We start from the raw sequence: 19,727 nt of genomic DNA on the forward strand, positions 1-19,727 counted from the left end.
CCAGTATCTGTGTCCCTGGTCCAATTCCTTGTTCCGGGAACATAAGATTGTGGAAACACCAGCATGTTTCCTCTGGACCACACCTGTAACATTCTGGCTTTTCCTCCTATGGCACGCTCAGGCACACTTCAGGGGTGGGCAAACTCCATCAGTTGTGCTGAGCCCCAATCCCTGATGCCCAAACTCGTTTGCCGACACTGGGGACGAGCTACAGCACAGTGTGTATCTCTACTTGGAACTGAGCATGGGCTCTTCAGCGCCTACTTTGAGTCTTCTAGGACTCAGAGTAGCCCGTTGAGCAAAACAGGAATTGGTATCACAGGGGTAGGGTGCCTTCCCATCCAACACACAGCAGGCAGAGCTAAGGCCGGAGGGGCCACCTCCTGGAAGGATGGATGCAGTACAAGAGAACCCAGGAAAGAGGTGCCTGTGTCCTGGGTGTCTCCTAAAGTCCTTGCCATCACCAGGGCCCAAAGTTGCCTTGCTGCTGAGCAGTTAGACACGGAATCAAGCTGAAGTTCCATACTGAGAACCGAGTCCCGTGCTGACGCTAGGGCACAGGGCAATGACCTTACCCCACCTAGCCATAAGCAGAATGAGCTGCACAGGTCTTGTGCCTGGATCTCCTGCCCTTGATGCCTCCCCACTGCAAAGCCCCTTATGTGGCAGATGCCCAGACAGACTGAGCAAGGGGCCTGCCGGTCGCTAATCTTCAGGTGTCCAGCTACAGCCTGCTGTTGTCCCCAGACCCTGAGCTGCTTCAGATGGAGAACACACTAACAGTTGTGGGGCATTTGCGGTGACTCAGGAATTAGCACAAGTGTCCCCCCTAGCAGGGACCCCTGAGTCTTGTCAGTTGGGAACCTGGAGCATCAGTAAGTGGCCTTATGATGGCCTATGAGGCCATTTCCAGGCAGGATTGGTGAGAAGACCCTCTCCAGAGTGGCAGCACCTCCTAGCAGGCAGCCTGGATATAAAGTGGTCCAAGTTAAAAGGCAATGCTGCCTGCCAGCCCTCCTTGTGCTCTCCATCCTCTGCTGGCATCAGAATCCAGCTCTTTGACCAGAGACTTTGCAGGTACTCAGCACCAGATTGGAAGTGCTGAGACATCTTTCTAGCAGCTACAGGGTTCTCAGCCTCTCCAGCATGCAGGTGGCCATTATTGGGGTGCCCAACCCATCTGTATAAACCAGTCTGGCGAATCCACTCTTACAGTATATATACATTCCACTGGCTCTGTCCCTCTGAAACCCTACTACAGGCCTTGTTGCCATGTGTTCAAGACACAAACCCTCCAGGGGGCTATGATGACACCCATTACTCTAGGACGGCTCTCCCAGCAGCCTTGAGGACACTGGTTTCTGTGGGCTCCAGCCAGGCGGAAGTAGCTGGGCATGTCACCTGGGAGAAAGAAGCCCACAGCAACTTTGCAGTGACCCATGGGGCTGGCCATTGCCATGTCAGCTGTGCTTGCCCATCAGCACCTGCACTCACGCAGTACTCCTAAGCAGGGTAGCATGATGCCATACACATCCTATAGTCTTTCGTCTTTGTTGAAAAGAATCTGTGAAGAGTCCCCACTATGCCTTGGGTACCCCTGAAGGCATTCCCCTGGAAAGTCCAGTTATTCTGCACTTGGGCCATCCCATACAACTGCTGCAAGATGGGCAAACTCGATGAGGAGGAAAAGTCAGTCCCCGCAAGTGCAGAGCTGCACACAGCAGTAGCTCTGCAGAGTGGGCAGCCACAGAGCTTTAGCCTCAGGGAAGATGAAGCCCTCACAAATGCTGTCTCCTCCTGGGATAGGCAAGCCCACAGGGTTGGAAGAAACCTAGGCTACTGATAACAGCATGCTCCGTTGACCCTGAACCTCTGTTTAGTCTTAGCAAGGGTCAGGGATGGTCTGCTCTGCCCAGACTCCCAAGTGCCCATCAGACATCTGGAATCACCCGGTTCATGTCATCAGACTAAGATGACATCAGGATGTGAGGTTACAGATGGTGGGGGTTCTGATGGCTGCTGCTGGGGCAATGGCTTAGCTCTTTCCTGTGTCTCTCAATTATGGGGCTGTGGGAAGAGCGGCAAGGTGAGTGCCCATTCCCCGAGGTCCAGTTGTGAACCCACCGTGTGGACCAGTGTGACATGGGGGTGACTCAGGAACATGGTAGCCTGCCACCAAACACTGCTTCAGAGGACTATGGTACTTAATCACACAAAGTGAAGTGGGTGAGCCTGCTCAGCAGTTCGTTTTGGGGATACTTCCAAGGTTTCCTTATAACCCTAAGATTTACTCAGGTCTCAGGCTCCAGAAAACACTGCAACAGTGATTCCTATGCATGGAAACAGCCCTTCCTTCTGCCTGAGCAGAACACAAGAACAGGACAGGTCAGCTCTGGATATTGAACTTCTGCTGCTGTCCACAATGCACTGGGCACCAGAGTGAGGGCAACCCTGTTCCACTGCAGTCTGTCCTCCACAGGACAGTGGCTCCCCAGTTCTGATTCCTGGGGCCAAGGTGTAGGAAAAAGCCATTCCCCCAGCACGGGGATCAGAGACTAAGAAGCAGGAGCCGTTCGTGCCAGTGCTTATAGCTCTCACCCTTTGTCCAGCCAGACCCACTGCCCTTTGGGGTGGGACTAAGACAGCCAAGGGGAAGGAGGCCCAGACACCTCACCCGGTCCCCAATGGTGCCCCCAAAGCCCAGGCTCATAGGAAGACCCTTAGTGAAACCACCCCAATGTGGCCTGCAGGCCCACAAAGCCAAAACCAAAATCCTTGACCTCCATACGCCAAGAGGCCAGAAACAACCTCCATCTATTGTAAATGTCCAGCCACTGTTAGAATGGACCCAGCATGCCTCAAGCAAGAAATCCTGACCATCTGATTGGAGCAGGACCTGGGGTGGGGATGGCCAGGGCTCTGCCCTTCATAGGCTTCGCTGAGGAGCCAGCCTTATGACTTCAAGAACTTTCTGGCTGTCAGCAACCAGCCAGGGCCAATATTCTGACCATGACAGTCTACCCTCCAGAGCCAGGGTCCACTGCCTACAGGCTGAGACTCCAGCCATTCCAGGGAGCAGAGACGGGGCCTACACAAGCCTCAGTAGCTGTCCTCAGCCCTTCAGGCAGAGCTAAGGACTCAGATCTTCCTAGTGGGCCCCAGGGGGGAGGGTCCCTACTATCTGGTCTTGCAGAATAGCTGTGGGTAAGGCTTGCGCATGAGTCCTGACAACCCTGTCCCTGGACAACTCGGGTCAGACCATCCAGGTGAGCAGGCTCTAGTCAGGTGACTTTATTTCTAAAAACAGTGAGGCTCTTTTCAGCCATGTGGTGAGGCAGCCAGCTAGCCAGTGAGGGAGACACAATGTGGCTCTGCCCAGAGGTGGGGGACCCCCAGGCGCTCTATCCTGGGGCCAGCTAAGGGAGGAACCCCAGAGCAGCACAGTAGAGCCCACATCCCTCAGCCATGGGTTCCGAGTTCCATGTGAGTTGCCCTCAGTGCTGGGATCTGCGGCCGGCGCTAGAAGGGCAAGTGTCCGGGAAGGCAGGAGCAGGAGAGGTGGTGGCGGTGGCCTCAGAAACCCTTGTCTATGCTCAGGGTGCGGCGGGTGACGTGCTCCAGCTCCCCCGACACGTAGTCTGCCATGCTGATGCGGTAGTGCGCCAGCATCTTGAGCATCAGCCGGAGGTTCAGCCACCACTGTTCCCGTGGCATGCGGTGCCTGGGTAGGTCAAGGTTCGCTAGTTACAGCATCTGAACCCTGCAGTCCCTTAAAACCCTGAATACCTAGTCGTCATGGTGACCAGGGTGGTACATCTGAGTGCTCCATTCCTCTGAGGTAGTCAGATGCAAGAGTTTCAGGCTAACCAGCCTGCTCACCCCCAAGCCTCCCCAGACTGCCCTGTGCTAGCCTTTCAACACCTGGACAAGACTCCAGCTCTTCAAAGCCTGGTAGGGACCCCGTCCAAGGAAGCTCTGGGCCTCCCAGGGTCCTCCTTCCTCCATGCAGCTCCAAAAGGACTTACTCAAAATCAGTATCTTTCTTGAGTTCTGTGACTGGGCTGAAGGCCACCACCTTCTTCCGCAGGCCGATGACACAGGCTGAGTCCGGGGCGTTGGCAAACACCCGCCCTATGGAAACGAGTGTGTGGTAGGCATGGTCAGGACCCCTGAGGAGCTCAGAGAGCCAGGCCCGGCCAGTTCATCCCACCTACCTTTGCGGTAGACATCGCGCAGCTTCTCCGACATCCACAGCATGGCCTTCACCCCCAGTTTGGTCCCGTAGTTCCGGTCAAAGGGGGTTGGTGCACCACCCTGGAGACACAGGCAAAAGCACATCCCTGGAGCTGACCACACACCCCAGAGGAGGAGACTGGATCCAAAGGGGGTCCTAAGGGAGCATGTGAGCCATGACAGTCTCCTCGTGTCCTTGCAGTGGGCATGACCACTTGAGGGCCTCAAAGCACAGCCTTCTAGAAGCCACCCCAGAGGCTGGAAATGACACCTAGGCCGCAGGACTCATAGGCCACAGCCCCACCTCAGGCCTCCTGAGAGCCGCCAGGAGGCAATAGGTTTTCTTAGTAGGTAAGAGAATAGGCAAAGAGGAGACATTCACAGAATGAGGGGCTTGGGCCACCTCCCAGAAGATGAGGGCTCAGTCCAGAGCCCAAGTGGCAGGTTTGAGTCTCAGCCCCACCCCCCTGAAGTGAGAACTCAAAAGATGAGCCTCGGTCTTCTCTCCGTCAAAGAGTGATGGGAACGGTCACAACCCCAGAGTGCTAGAGAATTTAAAACAAAACAGAACAGAACAGCTTGCACAAAGTCTCTCCCTCAAGAGAGAGAGTCTCTCCCTCAAGGGTCCTCGAAGGATCCCCAGTGAAGAAAATAGGGATGGAGATGGGAGCCCTGGCAGGTGAGTGAGTACGGCAGGGGCCGGGGAACCGCCCTAGCGCTGTACCTGCTGCAGGTGGCCCAGCACGTTGGTCCTGCAGTCGAAAACACCCCTGCCTTCCGAGGAGTACAGGTTGTACAGGAACTCTGTGGTGTAGTGCTCATGGCACTTCTCATTCCTGGAGAAAACAGAAGTCTGTCAGGGCTGCCCCAAGCCTGCCCTCCCCGCTCTCCCCAACCCCAGGGGCCAGGCAGAGTGCGGTAGGTGAAGAGGGCGGCAGCCTCTGGTCCCCGTGCCTGCTCTGCCCAGCAGCAGCAGCAGCAGCAGCAGCAGCAGCAGCAGCAGCAGCCTCACCGGAGCACCAGGCCCCTCTGGATGTCTGTTTTCATCTTCTCTGTCATATGCTCCACGTTGGCCTGGGAAGGAGAGGAGGTAAGCTAAGAGATGGGAAGGAGAGCAGGAGCAGGTGGGTCCCAGAAGCCTCAGGCCCAACAACTTGAAGAATGGAACTTTCTGTCACTCATTAAGGGACCCAGAGGGGCCTAGTCGGACTCATGGGTAGCTGCAGAGCCCAAGAGTGGGGCTGGGCTCACCTTTAAGTCATGGATGTTGAAAGGGTCCTCAAAGACGTAGGCGGCATCGGCACCCACAGCAATGCCTGTCACGGTGGCCAGGTAGCCACAGTAGCCCCCCATGGTCTCCACAATGAACACGCGGCGCTTGGTCCCTGAAGCTGACTGCTTGATGCGGTCACAACTCTGGAGGGATCAACGGGGCGGTCAGAGGCCAGCATGGTAGCCCCTCAGCATAGTCAGAATGTGGAAGTAGGCTTACTACAAGTTCAAGGCCAGCCTGAGCTATGCAGTGAGTTCTAATCTAGCCTGGGCTACAGAGTGAGACCCTTTCTCAAATACTAAAGGGCGGGGAGGACAGTTAGAATCCTCTGTCCATCCTTCGTACCCCTCATGGGCACAGAACACTGCTACACAGGACCCAGGACAGGATCGCCAAGGCAGCTGCAATTATATTCAGCACTAAGGGTTGAATACCCTTATACCACAATACCCATGCCAGCTGGGTAGGACAGAGCCCGGGCCAACCCCACTGGGTCTGCACAGATCCAGGGGCTCACAGCCGAAGATGCCTGTCCCCTAGGAGTATGGGTAGGTAAGCAAGAAGCAGCTTTGGTAGACCCACTAAGCTTCGTGCACATGGCCTGCCTGTACTCCCCAGGACGCTTCACCTCCATTGCAGCATTGACAGCTGTGTCTGAGCCCAGGCTAAAGTCCGTGCCAGGCACGTTGTTGCTGATGGTGGCTGGGATGACGCACATGGCAATGCAGAGCTCCTCGTAGCGGCCCCGTGCCTCCACCAGCTGCAGCACGCCCTCGTAGGCCTGGAGGGCGGGGGGAGGAGGGCGAAGAGGGGTGAGGGGAATGAGGCAGGGTTCCATCAGGGCTAGGGAGCTGCCTTGCTCTGCCCCTGTTGATGACTATGCCTAGTAGTGTGTTAGCATATTCTCCTTCCACCCAGGGGCTGGATGAGAGGCCTGGAGCTAAGGATACTCGTCCTTCCAGAAAATCAGGGTCCTGATGAGGACCAGAGGGTTCCAGCCAAGCGCCTGAGTTCAGACCCACCCATGTTCATGTTTATCATTTGGCAAGGACTCACCAAGCACCAGGACATGCCATCAGTGGGCCTCAGGCCTCACTCCTCCTCGTCTCCCCAACCCCTCCTTTCTTAAGCCTTCTACCTCCCTTCTCCCTCCTGATTTCCTAGCACTAGGCTAGCTGTACTCCATAAGGCATTTAGGAGGTAGAAATCCAGCCTCAACCCTACACTTGACAGCTTTGACCCTCTGGCTGCCCTGGCCTAAGATGCACATTTTCGGCCCTTGGGTACAGCAGCACCCATAGTGACCCAAGATGAGAAACCTCACCTCGAAGCCGCCGATAACCAGCAGGGCTTGAATGTTGTAGGTGCGGAGGTTCTCCACAATGGCCTCCAGGTGGGGCTTCGGCAGGGTCCTGTGGATGGAGACACACCAGGCTGGACAGGAGGCACGCAACTCACAAAACCAGAGTGCTTCTCACCTCAGAAAACATGCGGCTTGGCCTTTCCCAGAGATCAGTCACCAAAGGGACCCTCACCTCAGTGTGGCTTCACGTGGAATAGAGATATGGCGGCTGGCATGTGAGAAGCCTGCTGTTCGCTTACTCAAAAACCTCACGCGGCACTAGCCAGCAATGGACAAGCCTCTGCCTGTCAGCCTACTCTGGGTGTTCCTTAAGGCTGGAGAAAGTATCCCTTCGCCACAGCCTTGGACAGGACAACTTCCCACCATCACACAAAGTGACCATACCACCCCTTGCCAGCTCTGTGGAGGATCTTGAACCCATGCTAAGGCCACCAGGCCAGAAGAAACAGCCTATCCCTCATGAGGGACACCTCTGCTCCAGCTGTCCTCCCACTGAACATCCCCACACAGCAGGGCAGGCATGATGCGCTGGCGACACCCCCCTGCCCAGCTGAGCTAGGAAGTCCAGTGCCATAGGCCCAAGGGGCCAGCCCTGGGCTTCAGGAGTAGAGAGCGTCTCTACCTGTCCCGTCAGCTAAGCTGGGCACCGTCCAGCAGCCAGCTGCTCACCTCTTGGTCCCCAGCATTGAGCCACCGCGCCCCAGCCAGCCTGCCACATCATGCCAGCCCACTTCTTGCACCTGCCAGGAAGAACATGGCTTCAGGAACGTGGCCCAAGGTCTGTCTCACCAACAACTCCTCAGGCAGGGGACAGAGACCCTGTCAGTGCTGGCCATCACCTCAAAGCAGGGGACTGGGGTTCAGGGCTGATTAAGAGGATGGAGCCCCACAGTTTCCATGCCCAGGACAGCCAGCTCTTCTCCATGGGTTATCATGTTTCTTCATGTCCCTGGACTGGACTGTTCTGTTTACACGACCACTACCCCCTCAGATCCTTGAATGTGACTGACTGAGCCCACAGCCCCAGCCACCGCCTGCATCACCATGACACCCACCTGACCCTTAGCCAGGCCTTCGAAGCCATCGTGTACAACGTAGACCGTGTGTCCCTCGGAGATGCCGGTGCGCACCGCTGAGCGCACAGCCGCGTTCATGCCAGCAGCAGGGGCCCCCACATTCAGGATGGCCAGGGAGAAGTTGGACTTCAGAAAGAGAAATGACAGAAATATAAGGCACAGGGCCAGGTGGATGCCCAGCCAGCTTACATGCCATCTACCATGTCAACTCCCTTATTTTACAGAATAATACAGCTGCCCCATTCATTCCAGAAAGTTCCGGAAAAGGCGAAATGAGAGAGAGAGAGAGAAAGAGAGAGAGAGAGAAACTTCCGCATATATCACAAGGTCTCCTGGCCCAAGCGGACACTGGGTTGGGTAAACAGCTGCTTCAAAGCCCTCAGGCAGCAGCCATCCTCACACAGGGGTGGTACAGCATGGTGGGCAGGGGCATAGCCACTGAGTGTTAGAGTAGCCTTGCTGTAACCAAGAACGCAAGCCCTGGCTCTGGTGCCGTGTTAATATAAAGTGATAGATCCATAATCTGTACGATCCAATGTGCCGGCTCAGCGTATCCAAGTGCCTGTCCTAGCCCCTGGAGCAGCAGGAACCAGCCAGCCCTTTTACCACTCTGGCTCTGGAGATATCTTTTCCCGAGGTCTTAGCTGTGGGGGGAACAGCTCCATGCACCAGTACCTTCCCCTAAGTCAGAACAGGGCGGCTTCATTCAACAGTCCTTGAGAAGCACTAGACTATGGTGCAGCTGGGCCCTGTGGCCACAGGCAAAGCTAAGTCCAGCCCTCAGTGCATGGCTAAGCCCTAAGGCAGAAGGGAAGAGTTCCTGTAGTGCACACCCCAGCCCCCAGACTTGGAAGTCAGCTCCCCATGACGCGGGCGGCAGGGTAGCAGTGAGGAGGGAGGAAGCGGAAGATGACAGCACCATGGCAACCGTGGGCTCTGCCGTCTTCCTTACCTTCTCCTTAGAGATCTTCTGGTGGGCAAGGAGCTTGTATATTTTCCAGTTGTTCTCGAAGCTCCTGGAAAGGACGACCAGACAGTTCACAGCCCCCCAATTATCTCTGCAGCCACCACAGCCATGAGCTCAGTGAGGCGTGGGGCCAGCTGCTCAACAGTACAGGGGCACGGGCCTGCATGAGACTCTGGAGCTCAGATCAAAAGGAGTCGGCTTGTCCTGCTGCTAAATCCCACCTGGGCATCTTCAGCAGCCACAAGGGCTCTGACAGGACCCAAGGGTGTGCTCTCCCATGTGACAAAACCCGTGGCCTGGGCATCCAGCCAAAATATACAGTCAGGCCTCAGGGCCAGGTACCTGCAGAAGGTGGTACCCCATGCCAACAAGGAGTAGAACCCCCACACCTGCTGGCCCTCCCGGTCCTCCAGCAGGACACACCCACAGCATCCAAAGCTGCCCATGCCCTCTGTCCATCCTACAGTGCCTCTACGCACCATACCTCTACTCCCTGCAGGCCCCTCCCTGGCACAGCTGTCCCACAGTTAGCATCGTCATCACAGGGACCACTTCCCCTCCTTCAACAGGGGTTACCAGTGCAGCATGCTGAGGGGAGTGGGGCCCAGTGGCTGCAGAGCATTGTCAAGAGAATGCAGGTCCACGCTCACCCCCACCTCCCCACCGTCATAAATGATAGCTACCCTCACCTGCCACGGAGCTGGATGGCCTCGTCGAACCTCTTCTCATCCATGGCCTTCTGCACTTCCTTTGTCTTAGAGAAAAGGGAGCCAGCATGTCAAGGGGGCCGGACTGCACAAACAGACACGGCCTCCTGAGCTGAAGGATGGAATCTTAGCCAACACCTAGGTTTCAGGAGCCCAAGAGGCCCACCTAGACCCAGGCATGAATCCTCCCCTACAAGCAGTAAACCAGTCCTGTGATTCACAGTCCTCCAAACCCCTCAGAGCCTCGGGAATGGGAAGACCCCCACCCCCACAACCAATACCCAGTATGGTCTGAAGCAGGGCTAGGCATGGTAGATGTTCTAAGAGGCCTAGGACCATGCCTACCTCCTGCCCTGCAGCCTAGAATTCCTAGCACACCATTTGCTCGCAGCTACAGGGCCTCCAAATCTGAGCCAAGCCAGCATCTCCCTGCTTGGCCTCACAGCCCTGTTGCCCCCAATTGCACCCCATTCTGGAGTCCCTGTTCTACCTACCCTAACGACCCTCTACCTGCCAGAGGCTTACCCAGTATCTCCTCCTTTTCCTTCCCATCCTTCTCAAAGACCTACCCCCCTACCCAATGCCACTGGCCCCAGGAAGCTGAGCTCTTGCTCCCCCAAGTCCCCTGACTACACTTGTCCGCCTCCAAGCTTGCTTCTGGGCAGCTCCCCCCGGCTTTCTGAAGCCTGGCAGCCCCTTCCTCTCCTCCTGCAACCCTTGTCCCCCATGACATACGGAGAGGTGGGAGCACTTTGAGGACAGCCTCTGCTGGGACGGATGCGGCACTCACCACCTGCACACACTCCATGAGAGGCAGCCGCACGGACTGATTCCCGGAGAGGCTGACCACACAGGCTGGTGTGTCCGGTGTGGCCTCCAGCAGCGCCATCACAGCCTCCATGCCCATCTTGCTGCTCTGCACGGGGGGGTGGGGGTGGGTGGGGGGGGTGACTCAGGCCGGTAGAGCACACCCACTGCCCACACGTGCACTCAGTGGTCAACCTGCTCTGCAAAGCACCGCAGGCCCCCTGCAGAGGCACACACCCCGGCTGTCTGAGCCTCCTCCGCACTGGCCCAGGCTCCCAGATCATGTTGACTCGGCATGCTCAACCATCACAACAAGCAATCGGGCCCCTTTTCCCGTCAGAATCCCCACAGCCTGGCTAGTGGGCCCAGTGAGAGGATTTGCCAAAGGACTCTCGGACTGAAGGTGGCAGGGAACGACTACAGCTGGGGCTTGGGCCTCTCCCACAATATTCCTCACTTGGAGCCTCACACATCACAATCTCCTGATAAAATAGGAGTGGTAAGCATGGGCTGACAGGCTGGGACAATGAAAACATCAAGAGGGGAGAGACTATAGCTGCAGGCTCTGGCACAGCAGAGAGAACAGACAGACCAATAGAGAAAAACGAAGTATTCATGGAAGACCTGCTCCGCAAGCAGGTGTCCGCTGGCTCACCTTGTAGACATCTGATCTCAGAACTGGCATAAAAATGTTGGCACTACAGTGGTAGCCAGACTGTAGTGAGCTGTCCTTTGTCCTTCGCCTCTGCCCGGACAATTGCACTCCCACCAGCATCCAGGGCATTGGCTAAGCATAGTGACCTCGGGACATTTTAGATCTTGGTGGGCTGGTATCGGCCTACTCTCTTGATCTCTTTGGAGAGGTCAAGCATGGTACAGGAGAGGCCTGTCTGGGCTGTCTGAGCCAATAAGGCCCCTTTCCATGGGTCTGTGTCCAATTTTTCAGTAGGGCCAAGGGCGAAGGCAAACCAGGGCCCTTGGCAGAGCAAAGTAGATGTTGTATATACAGGGACCAAGCCAGCACCATCTAGTCTCACATCTAGATAGTTCTGTCTGTCAGGTGGCTTCTGGCCCGGTTCTTCATAGAGTGCCAGCCCTCAAATCTGCATGTGACACCCACGGGGCCTTCCTGGCCAAGATCCTGTTTCCTTTTGGCTCTAACATAAGGTCCATTCTGTAGTGGTCTCAGGAGGAATCTGGAGCGGCTGAGAGAGAGCCAGCCAGGTCCCTTAGTTGTTGGTGGTTGGTCTGATGCAAGTTACTGGCCCTCAAGATCTGGTTTACACCCATCCTTGTTTTGTAAACCTGCCTAAGACATAATGCCTGATTGATTGATTAAACAGTCTATATCTGGACAGGGCAGAATGGGGTAGGTGTGGCTAAGGTTCCTGGGCTTTGGGGTTCAAAAGAGAATCACGGGAAACAGACAGACAAGAAGAAAGAAGGATGCCACAATGGGTTAGTGTGGATAAGAAACCACGTGGGCTGGGAGAAAGGACATTAATGGCGTGAAAAGGCCCAGATGAAGAATATAAGCAAATATCTTGGGATTATGGATGAAAGATAGGCCAGATGAGGAGGATTAAGGTGGATGGCATTGGATGGGGGCTGGGAGATGGATGGTGAGGTTATTGAGACAGTGTAAGTGAAATATCTGCCCGGCCCAAGGTAAATAAGGCAATTATAAAATCTAACCGGTGTCTGTGTCTTATTATTTGTGATAGCGGGTTAACTGATACCGCCACGATAATCTTAGGGCTAATAATAAACATTATATAGCCCAACACTCACCTTTTTATAATTTACAACAACACTTAATGCACATGTACACACACACACACACACACACACACACACACTCCTACAGAGGCATAAACATACCAGGACTCGGTCAAAGGCTGAGGGTGTCCCTCCTCGCTGCACATGGCCCAGCACGGTCACTCGCGTATCGAAACCCAGCCTCCGAACCACCAGCTGTTTTGTAAAAAAAAAAAAAAAAAAAGCAGAGCGTCTGTAGGATCTGTAGTAGTGGCTGTAATAGCTGTCCATAGGCCCAATCCCCATGACCCACCCATGGCCTACCCATGCAGCCTTAGGTTTACAAACAGCCCTGGAGGGTCCCCAGCACCCGCCTGAGAATTTTCCACAGCATCCGAGTGTGGGGTTCCTGTGAGTGTATAGGAGTGTATATGTGAGGATCATGTGATCATGTGAGTGTCCATGTGTTCACGCATAGGAGGGTGTATCTGCGCATACAGGACTGTATTTCATGGCCTGCAGCCCTGGCTAGTCAAAGATGAACGCAGTCTCCGGCCCCTCTGCTCAGTGTCCACTGGACCCCTGTGGTTCTGGGGGCCAAGTTGAAGAGAGGACAGCAAAGAGGTTAGAGTCCTAGCGGAGAATCAAAAGATATGGGGCTGTGATTCCCTGGGGGATGCCAGGGAATCCTTAGTTGTTGGTGTCTGAGCCAGTGAGGCCACCTCCAAAGGCTAGAGAAGGGGCTCTTCACAGTCCCAGCTGTTAGTTTCACTTTTAGATTTGTTCTGATGTAAACTTTCATTATGTATCCAGGGCTGACCTAGAATCTGTATGAATGCCAGGCTGGCACAGAACTCCCTAGTATGAGGTTACAGGTGTGCCACACATCTGGCAAATCCATGCTATCGGGTGTTGAGTCTGGAGTGGAGGGTGAGCACTCCATCACTTGGAGAGCTGACAGAGGTAAGACCTAACCCCGTGGTGCTGAGGGGCCCAGACAGTGCCTCAGTCTGCACCTGAGTCCTCAGCTTCTCTGGAGACGCCAGCCAGCCACCCCACAACTGGCAATGTCCTACTGGCACGACTGGTGTCGGAGAGGCTGGAGAGGACCTGTCTCGCTCGGGGAAACTGATGTACTCACGTCCTTCACGTAGCTGGATGAGATAGGCTTCCCGTGCCGGTCGATGGCGCCCTCTGCGATGATGATGATGTTTAGTCGTGATCCCCGACTCCGCGTCTATTAGAGAGACTGGGCTCACTCTCCAGCCGTGGGCCGCTCACTGCATGTGGCCACCAGGGACAGCGAGCCTCACTGGGGTCTAGGGCCCTGTAGCTACAGCCCACTTGAACAAAGTGTATGAATATCTGAGGATCATGTGAGGATGTGAGTGTGCACGGGGAATCCACGTGTTTATGTGTAGGAAGGTTTATCTGTGTGTATGGGACCGGCCTGAAGTCCTGGCTATTCAAAGCTGAATGTAGTTTCTGGTCCCTCTGCCCAGTGTCCACCTTTCCCCATCTCTGAAAGAGGAAAAGAGGTCTAGAGTACATGGTAGAGCGGAGGCCAGCCAACTAGGACCCTACCATCTTCGGGGGGGGGAACAGTAGGCTAGGTAGTGGAGGCAGGAGATGAGCAGATGCTGGGTAGGGTGTCTGCTGGGGCCGACTAGAGATAGCCATTCCTGCAGGCAGCTAACCAAGGACCCTGAGGTTCCATCTCAGGTTATCTCTGTAGCCCTCAAATGGGGACCTGCCAATGCTGACTACCAGCCGGAGGTTCCGGGATCTTCTCTACCCTGGAACTAACGGGAGGGTTATAGTTAGCACATGGGACCCGTAAGGCCCGACACCAACTCTCCCTAGGTGTGTGAGTGCCGCATGCTAATCCCTCCACCGCAGGGCACTTCCACACCTTCGCTTCTTCCTTCAGTGATCCAACAGACACACCTTCATGAGAACTGCTGACGTGCAAGCCTACAAGGCTGCAACCACCTCCTGCCCCCTTCCCGCTGAGCCTCAGTAAGGGCAGAGAGGAAGCAACTCATGAGACAGTCTCATTACACAGCCAAGGCTGGCTGAGAATTTTTATGGACCGCAGCCTGGCATAGAACTCCTAATCCTCCTGCCTCAGAGAGCTGGTAGGAGCTTGTGAGAGCCTTAGATGTAGGAGAGGTCATTAGAGGGCTTCGTGGAGGAGGTGGTGGCGGCAAGGTTGCAGCTGGAAGAGTAAGAGTCAGGGCTTCTCCCCTCCCTCGATGATGCTTGAGCAATGGACAAGGCAGGAAATGACTGCCTCTTCAGGAAAAGGCTGAGGCTAACAGAGCTCATTGCCTAATACAGGCAGAAGAGAACCAGGTATGCAGACCCCAGGCACTCGGGGCCCGCCTGGCATTGCAGCTTCTGTTAGGGGCAACTAGGCCTTGCGCAACTCTAACCTGCCCGTAGTTTCACTTGAGAAGGTTCTAAAAACAGGTCATGACCTCAGGAAGCTTTACTACCTGGGTAGGATGTACTGCCACAGGGAGGTGTACCACCTTCCCTAGGGACAGGGGCTTCTGGTCTACCTGGAAGCTGGTCACGTGGGTCCATCTCTCCTTCCCAGAATATAGAAATAAAAGAGCCAGAGTCACTGGGCAGACAGGTAAGTGGGTCCCACCCTTCCCACTGGGGCCTCTGCGGGGTAGATGTACCTGCATTTTTCAGTTACCTTAGCTGTGTACCAGGTTGCCTGCTCCAGACAAAGGGACCACCTCCCCCAGCTCTCTTAGGGGAGCCTCTCCTACCAGACACCCATTTCCCTTGCTTTCAGGGTCCCCTAGTCAGGGCCTGGGACACACCACCCAGAGAGAGTCATAGACATTTATTTTCTGGATTAGAACCCACCACCCTTAGGGGAACACAGACCTGGTAGACACTTACCTAGCCCCCAAGATGCTCTCCTATACTTTGGACCCTTACATGGTTACCTCTCTTACAGGGATATTGCTCTGGGCCCTGGTTTATGAGGGCACCTCTCAGAGGCTGAGGTCTAGAGCCAGCAAGGAACAAATTCGCCATGTTCCCGAATTTGGCCACAGCGATGAACCCAGACAGTACCCTGAACACGGAACAGTGGTATGTCCACTGGTTCTGCCCACAATGGGTAGGACCACAGGTCTGTCCAGTTGCCCGCAGTATGGACCTCACAGAGGCACATGCAACAGTCAGCAGTATGGCCCTCCCACAAGCCCATCCAGCGGTCAGCACCATGACCCTCACACAGGCAGGAGCCCCCAACAGTCAACACTGCGACCCCTCCCAATTCCCCAGAGGGAGAGAACAGATCACTGCTGAGCCAGTAAGTGAAAGAAAAGGTCAAGCCAGGTGCGGTGGCGGCCTGTAATCCCAGCACTCAGGCGGCAGAAGTAGGTGTATCTGTGAGTTCGAGGCCAGCCTGGTCTACAAAGTGAGTCCAAGACAGCCAAGGCTACACAGAGAAACCCTGTCTTGAAAACAAACAAACAAAAAAAGAACAGGTCCAGCGACACCTGCCTCTTAGATTGCTGAGTGGCTGAAGTAGAAATCCCCTTTGGCCACTCACCTCACCCAGCCTCTCACACATGAAGTTCTCCCAGCCATCCTCAGGGGGTGCCTCAGGGATGAACAGCCAATCAGCTCCTGAGGCCAGCGCAGACACCAGCGCCAGGTATCTGGAGGGGCAGAGGGGTCAGCCTGCTCATGACCTTCTCCCTGCCTCTCTCCTTGCTGCCTGCCAGGGCTCCCTCATACTCACACAACATTAAATGATCAACTGGTGCATGCCAGACACTGTGTGTTCCCACCCCCCGTCCCCTGCGGCCCCCAAGTGCCCCACCTCTCCCTGCCAACGAGGACAATCTTCCTCACCCGCAGTGACGCCCCATCACCTCCAACACAAAGGTCCTCTGGTGGCTGTGGAGATGAAATGGGTGGAGATATCAATGGCAGGACATGTGGGCCACACATCTTAACCCATCACTAGTCCAAGAAGATAGGGGGACTAACAGTACCCATCTCCTCATGCCCAGGGCTGCCTGCTCGCTGAGCTAGAAAACACCTAACAGTCTTCAGGATGGTTCTCAACCATCTTGATAGCCTGGTACCGAGCCAAACCTGATTATCCCTTACTGGAGCCCAAGAGTCCCCTTCGGGTGCACCATGCCCTGGAGTGGGATAGGGTGACACCCTGACAGCTAGGGTGCACTGTTAGTGTCCCACTGACACCTGGAAGGGCAGGAGCTGACCCCAGCATCTCCTCAAGCAGAAGGCACTGGCCATCAATTGAAGATACAGTTATGGCGCCCACTGGCTTACCAGCACCTTTGCTGTGGCAGCCCCCAACTTCACCACCACGAGGGGACAGAGACCTCAAGTCAGCCTGGTGAGCATGGGCCCCACTTACCTCTGGGCGGTGGTGGTGATGGCGTCGATGACCTCCATTATACGGTGCAGGGCCGAGTCGGTGCCGATGGTCATGTCGGTGCCACAGAAGTCGTTGTCGATGGAGCCCACCAGTCCGGCGATGCTCAGGTGTGCGTGGTTCTGAGCTGTGGACTCCGAGATCTTACCTGCGCCAGAGAACCGAAGATGTGGTGAGGCCATGACCTAGTCAGCTGCTTCAGCCCCTCCTTTTCCTCCCTTGTCGATCATCTATAAGAAGGGGGTATAGCCCCAGCAGGGCCCCAGGCCTAGCTCAGCCCCTCTCAAGTACCTCATCACCCAGAAGACCATGGGGGCCACTGTGCCCCCATAGGAGGCACAGACTGTCTGAGATGTCACCCCTTACACAGCCACTTTGGGACTCCAAGTCTTAACGTCACCCAAACCATAGCTACACCTCTGCAAATATAGTCCATGCCCCGAGCGCGTCAGGCTCTTCCAGGAAGCAGTCACAAGCAAGACCATTACACAGTGTGGGGGGGAGGGCATGCAATGTTGGAACCCAGGGTACCGCCTGAACTCCTCACAGCCAGGCACCTTGGGCTCATGCTGACCTCACCAGCAGCAGACGACCCCCACATCGGAAGCTGTCCCGGTGGGGACTTGACTCCCAGCCACCCGCAGAGCCAGCTCTGCCCAGACCCACCTTCCTTCACCAGCTCCTCCAGCAGGCTGCCCCACTCGTTTCGGAAGATGTTGGCACCCGTGAGGCTGCCATCCCCACCGATGACGCACAGGTTGGTGATGCCGTGTTGGAGCAGGTTGAAGGCCGCTGCCAGGCGTCCTTCCCTCGTAGTGAAGGCCTTGCAGCGGGCACTGCCAATAATGGTGCCTCCCTGCAAGGAAGGGACAGGGGCCTTCAGGCGGGGTGGCAGAAGGTCCCTGGAGGCATCAGAGAGATGCCACTGGTGGATGAGGTAGAGCCCACAGAATTAGAGGGGGAAGGCTCTAGAATCTTGTGTAGTTTCCACCACACTCTTAGCCTTTGTTTTTGAGTCCAAGGCCTTGAGTCTGAGTAATTGCCACAAGTCTTAGAACTAGAAGGCACATCTCCCCACTCCACACACACACCACCCACTAAGCAGAACAGAACCTTCCCTGTCTCCACCCACAGCCTCCCTGGGTCTAGAGGACCGCATCTCGGTGGGTGCGTCTTCTGTCTATCAACTGCTCATGTCTTTATGTGTCTGTGTGCCTAAGAGAGCTCTGTATCGGAATGTCTCTGGTGTGGGTACACCCACACAGGCTCACACACTCCCGGGGTGGGAAGAAGCCACCTGGCTTCAGGCCTCACCAGCTGGATGATGTTGGAGACACTGAGCCAGTTGGCTGGCTTGATGTTCTCACCTCCTTCCACAAGGCCCTCGTAGCCCTGAAAGCGAAAAGAGGACATTTGGGAGAGGAGCCCCACTGTGGCCAGTTGTACTGGGCTTACCAGCAGTGAGCAGGCTCAGGGGGCCCAACAGTGAGTCCCGCCACTCGCAGGCCCGGCAGCCTGTGTGGGGTTCGGGGCATGGTCTGCCTACCCAAGAGTCTGTTTACTACAGAAAGAAGCATGCAGTGTGTGCTTGTGGTGCAAGCAGACACCCAGGGACTGTCCCCGAGCTGAGTTCATCTCATTGTGCCCAAGTCAGAGAGTCAAGGCCAGGACACAGAAGCCCCTAGGGAAGCCTAATGTCCTTCAGATTAACATCTGCCCAGTGGTGAGAGGTGGAAATGACCCTAGCTGTTGTCGGAGACTATGAGGGCTCCTTGCTACACGACAGCATAGTACAACAAACCCCCCCCCCACCCCACAACCCCACCACCCCCCCCCCCCCCGCCCAACGGAGAAAGGCGGACGTCAGGCTACACACCTGCCACACGTCTCCTCGTGGAAACGTGCACCTATTTTGCATGGAGAGGCCCAGACCCAAGGGAAAATTCACAAGTCCCATGGATGTGTGGGCGACTGCAGAAGACAATGTCTTCCCTCCCTTGCGTCCCCAGGTGCGTGTGGCTGATTCTTCACCACAGAGCAAAGAATGGCAGTTCAGGATGCTGTGCCCCACGTGCTAGACAGCAGCTATCTTTGATCCTGGACGTTATGGACTGGACCCTACTGAGGATTCAACCTGGCTTCTTTGCGAACCTCCGCTGTTGTTCAGCAGACAGCAAGTTGCCAAGTTCCTTTACCACACAGCGGAGTCTGCCTCTGGGTTTTATACGGGATGGACATGAGCTATGGATGTTTTGCAAATGGCTAAGACAAAACGGACGGCTCCATTCTGCAGCTCTGAAGCCCCGAGGGAGCACCCTGGCCTTCCAGCCCCAAGGAGAAGTGGACATCTCTCTGCTGTGCCCAGCAACCTTTTTAAAACGTGTCTTGATTTATGACTCTCTTTGTTCTGTAAAACCATAAAACTTCATGAGACTGCTTCCACATTAGAACCGCCACGGAGTTTGGGGTAACCCAAATCTGCATTTCCGGGTCGTGGCCCCTCAACTTGGCTCAAATAAACCTTAAGGTGAGAGCTTGGTTTTTTTGTTTTGTTCTGTTTGTGCGTTGGCATGAAACACGTCTGTATGAATATCTCAAAGATGTCAAGGACAACCTACCAACTGTGCTCACCTAGGGCTAGGATGCCTTATAACCTTGTCCTTCCCACACTCCCCTCTCACGCCTAAACCTAAACAACATCCCTCATAAACCTCACTATTACACCTGTAGCCCTTGTGGTATTTCACTCTCAGCGGTGTGGCTTGGAAAGCCACAAGACCCCTCATTGTCACTGGGAGAAAAAAAAAATCCCTCGAGAAGCCCACATCCATGTTCGCCCATGCACTCAGGGTGCTTTGTCCTGTTTAGAATGTCTTCACAACCCCACCTGCTTCACACTGGCTCTCTCTGAAACTCCTCCCTACTTGAAGGTAAGGACCCTTGGTGTGTGGAGGTCCCTGAGGAGGATGGGCACTCTGCAGGTCCTGCAGGAGAGGAGCAGTGTCTGTGTCCTTCCCTTTCCATTGTGGCTGACAGCCTCCAAGGCCAAGCACCTCTCCTCCTGTGGGACTCCAGGCCTAAAGATTCAGCACCTACCTAGTGCAC

At 55.4% G+C, this 19,727-nt stretch overlaps 1 protein-coding gene across 1 annotated transcript in view; it reads right to left on the reverse strand.

Moving 5' to 3' along the window:
• Window positions 1–3,267: 3,267 nt before the first annotated feature.
• Pfkl (phosphofructokinase, liver type) overlaps window positions 3,268–19,727 on the reverse strand; it is a 21,625-nt gene continuing 5,165 nt past the window's right edge. The window contains exons 3-22 of the mRNA XM_055607147.1: window positions 17,937–18,014; window positions 17,289–17,478; window positions 16,605–16,770; window positions 16,070–16,114; window positions 15,765–15,873; window positions 13,326–13,421; window positions 12,308–12,400; window positions 10,410–10,535; window positions 9,602–9,666; window positions 8,898–8,961; window positions 7,925–8,071; window positions 7,539–7,609; window positions 6,831–6,918; window positions 6,135–6,287; window positions 5,485–5,649; window positions 5,246–5,307; window positions 4,958–5,069; window positions 4,215–4,314; window positions 4,026–4,131; window positions 3,268–3,721 (exon numbers count right to left, since the gene is read on the reverse strand). Of these exons, the coding sequence (XP_055463122.1) occupies window positions 3,574–3,721; window positions 4,026–4,131; window positions 4,215–4,314; window positions 4,958–5,069; window positions 5,246–5,307; window positions 5,485–5,649; window positions 6,135–6,287; window positions 6,831–6,918; window positions 7,539–7,609; window positions 7,925–8,071; window positions 8,898–8,961; window positions 9,602–9,666; window positions 10,410–10,535; window positions 12,308–12,400; window positions 13,326–13,421; window positions 15,765–15,873; window positions 16,070–16,114; window positions 16,605–16,770; window positions 17,289–17,478; window positions 17,937–18,014 (2,184 nt within the window). The 3' untranslated portion in view covers window positions 3,268–3,573. The remainder of the gene's footprint in view (window positions 3,722–4,025; window positions 4,132–4,214; window positions 4,315–4,957; window positions 5,070–5,245; window positions 5,308–5,484; window positions 5,650–6,134; window positions 6,288–6,830; window positions 6,919–7,538; window positions 7,610–7,924; window positions 8,072–8,897; window positions 8,962–9,601; window positions 9,667–10,409; window positions 10,536–12,307; window positions 12,401–13,325; window positions 13,422–15,764; window positions 15,874–16,069; window positions 16,115–16,604; window positions 16,771–17,288; window positions 17,479–17,936; window positions 18,015–19,727) is intronic.

The sequence above is a fragment of the Psammomys obesus genome, unplaced genomic scaffold, assembly GCF_907164565.1.
Source record: "Psammomys obesus unplaced genomic scaffold, mPsaObe1.curated_primary_1811, whole genome shotgun sequence".
Taxonomy (NCBI): Eukaryota; Metazoa; Chordata; class Mammalia; order Rodentia; family Muridae; genus Psammomys; species Psammomys obesus.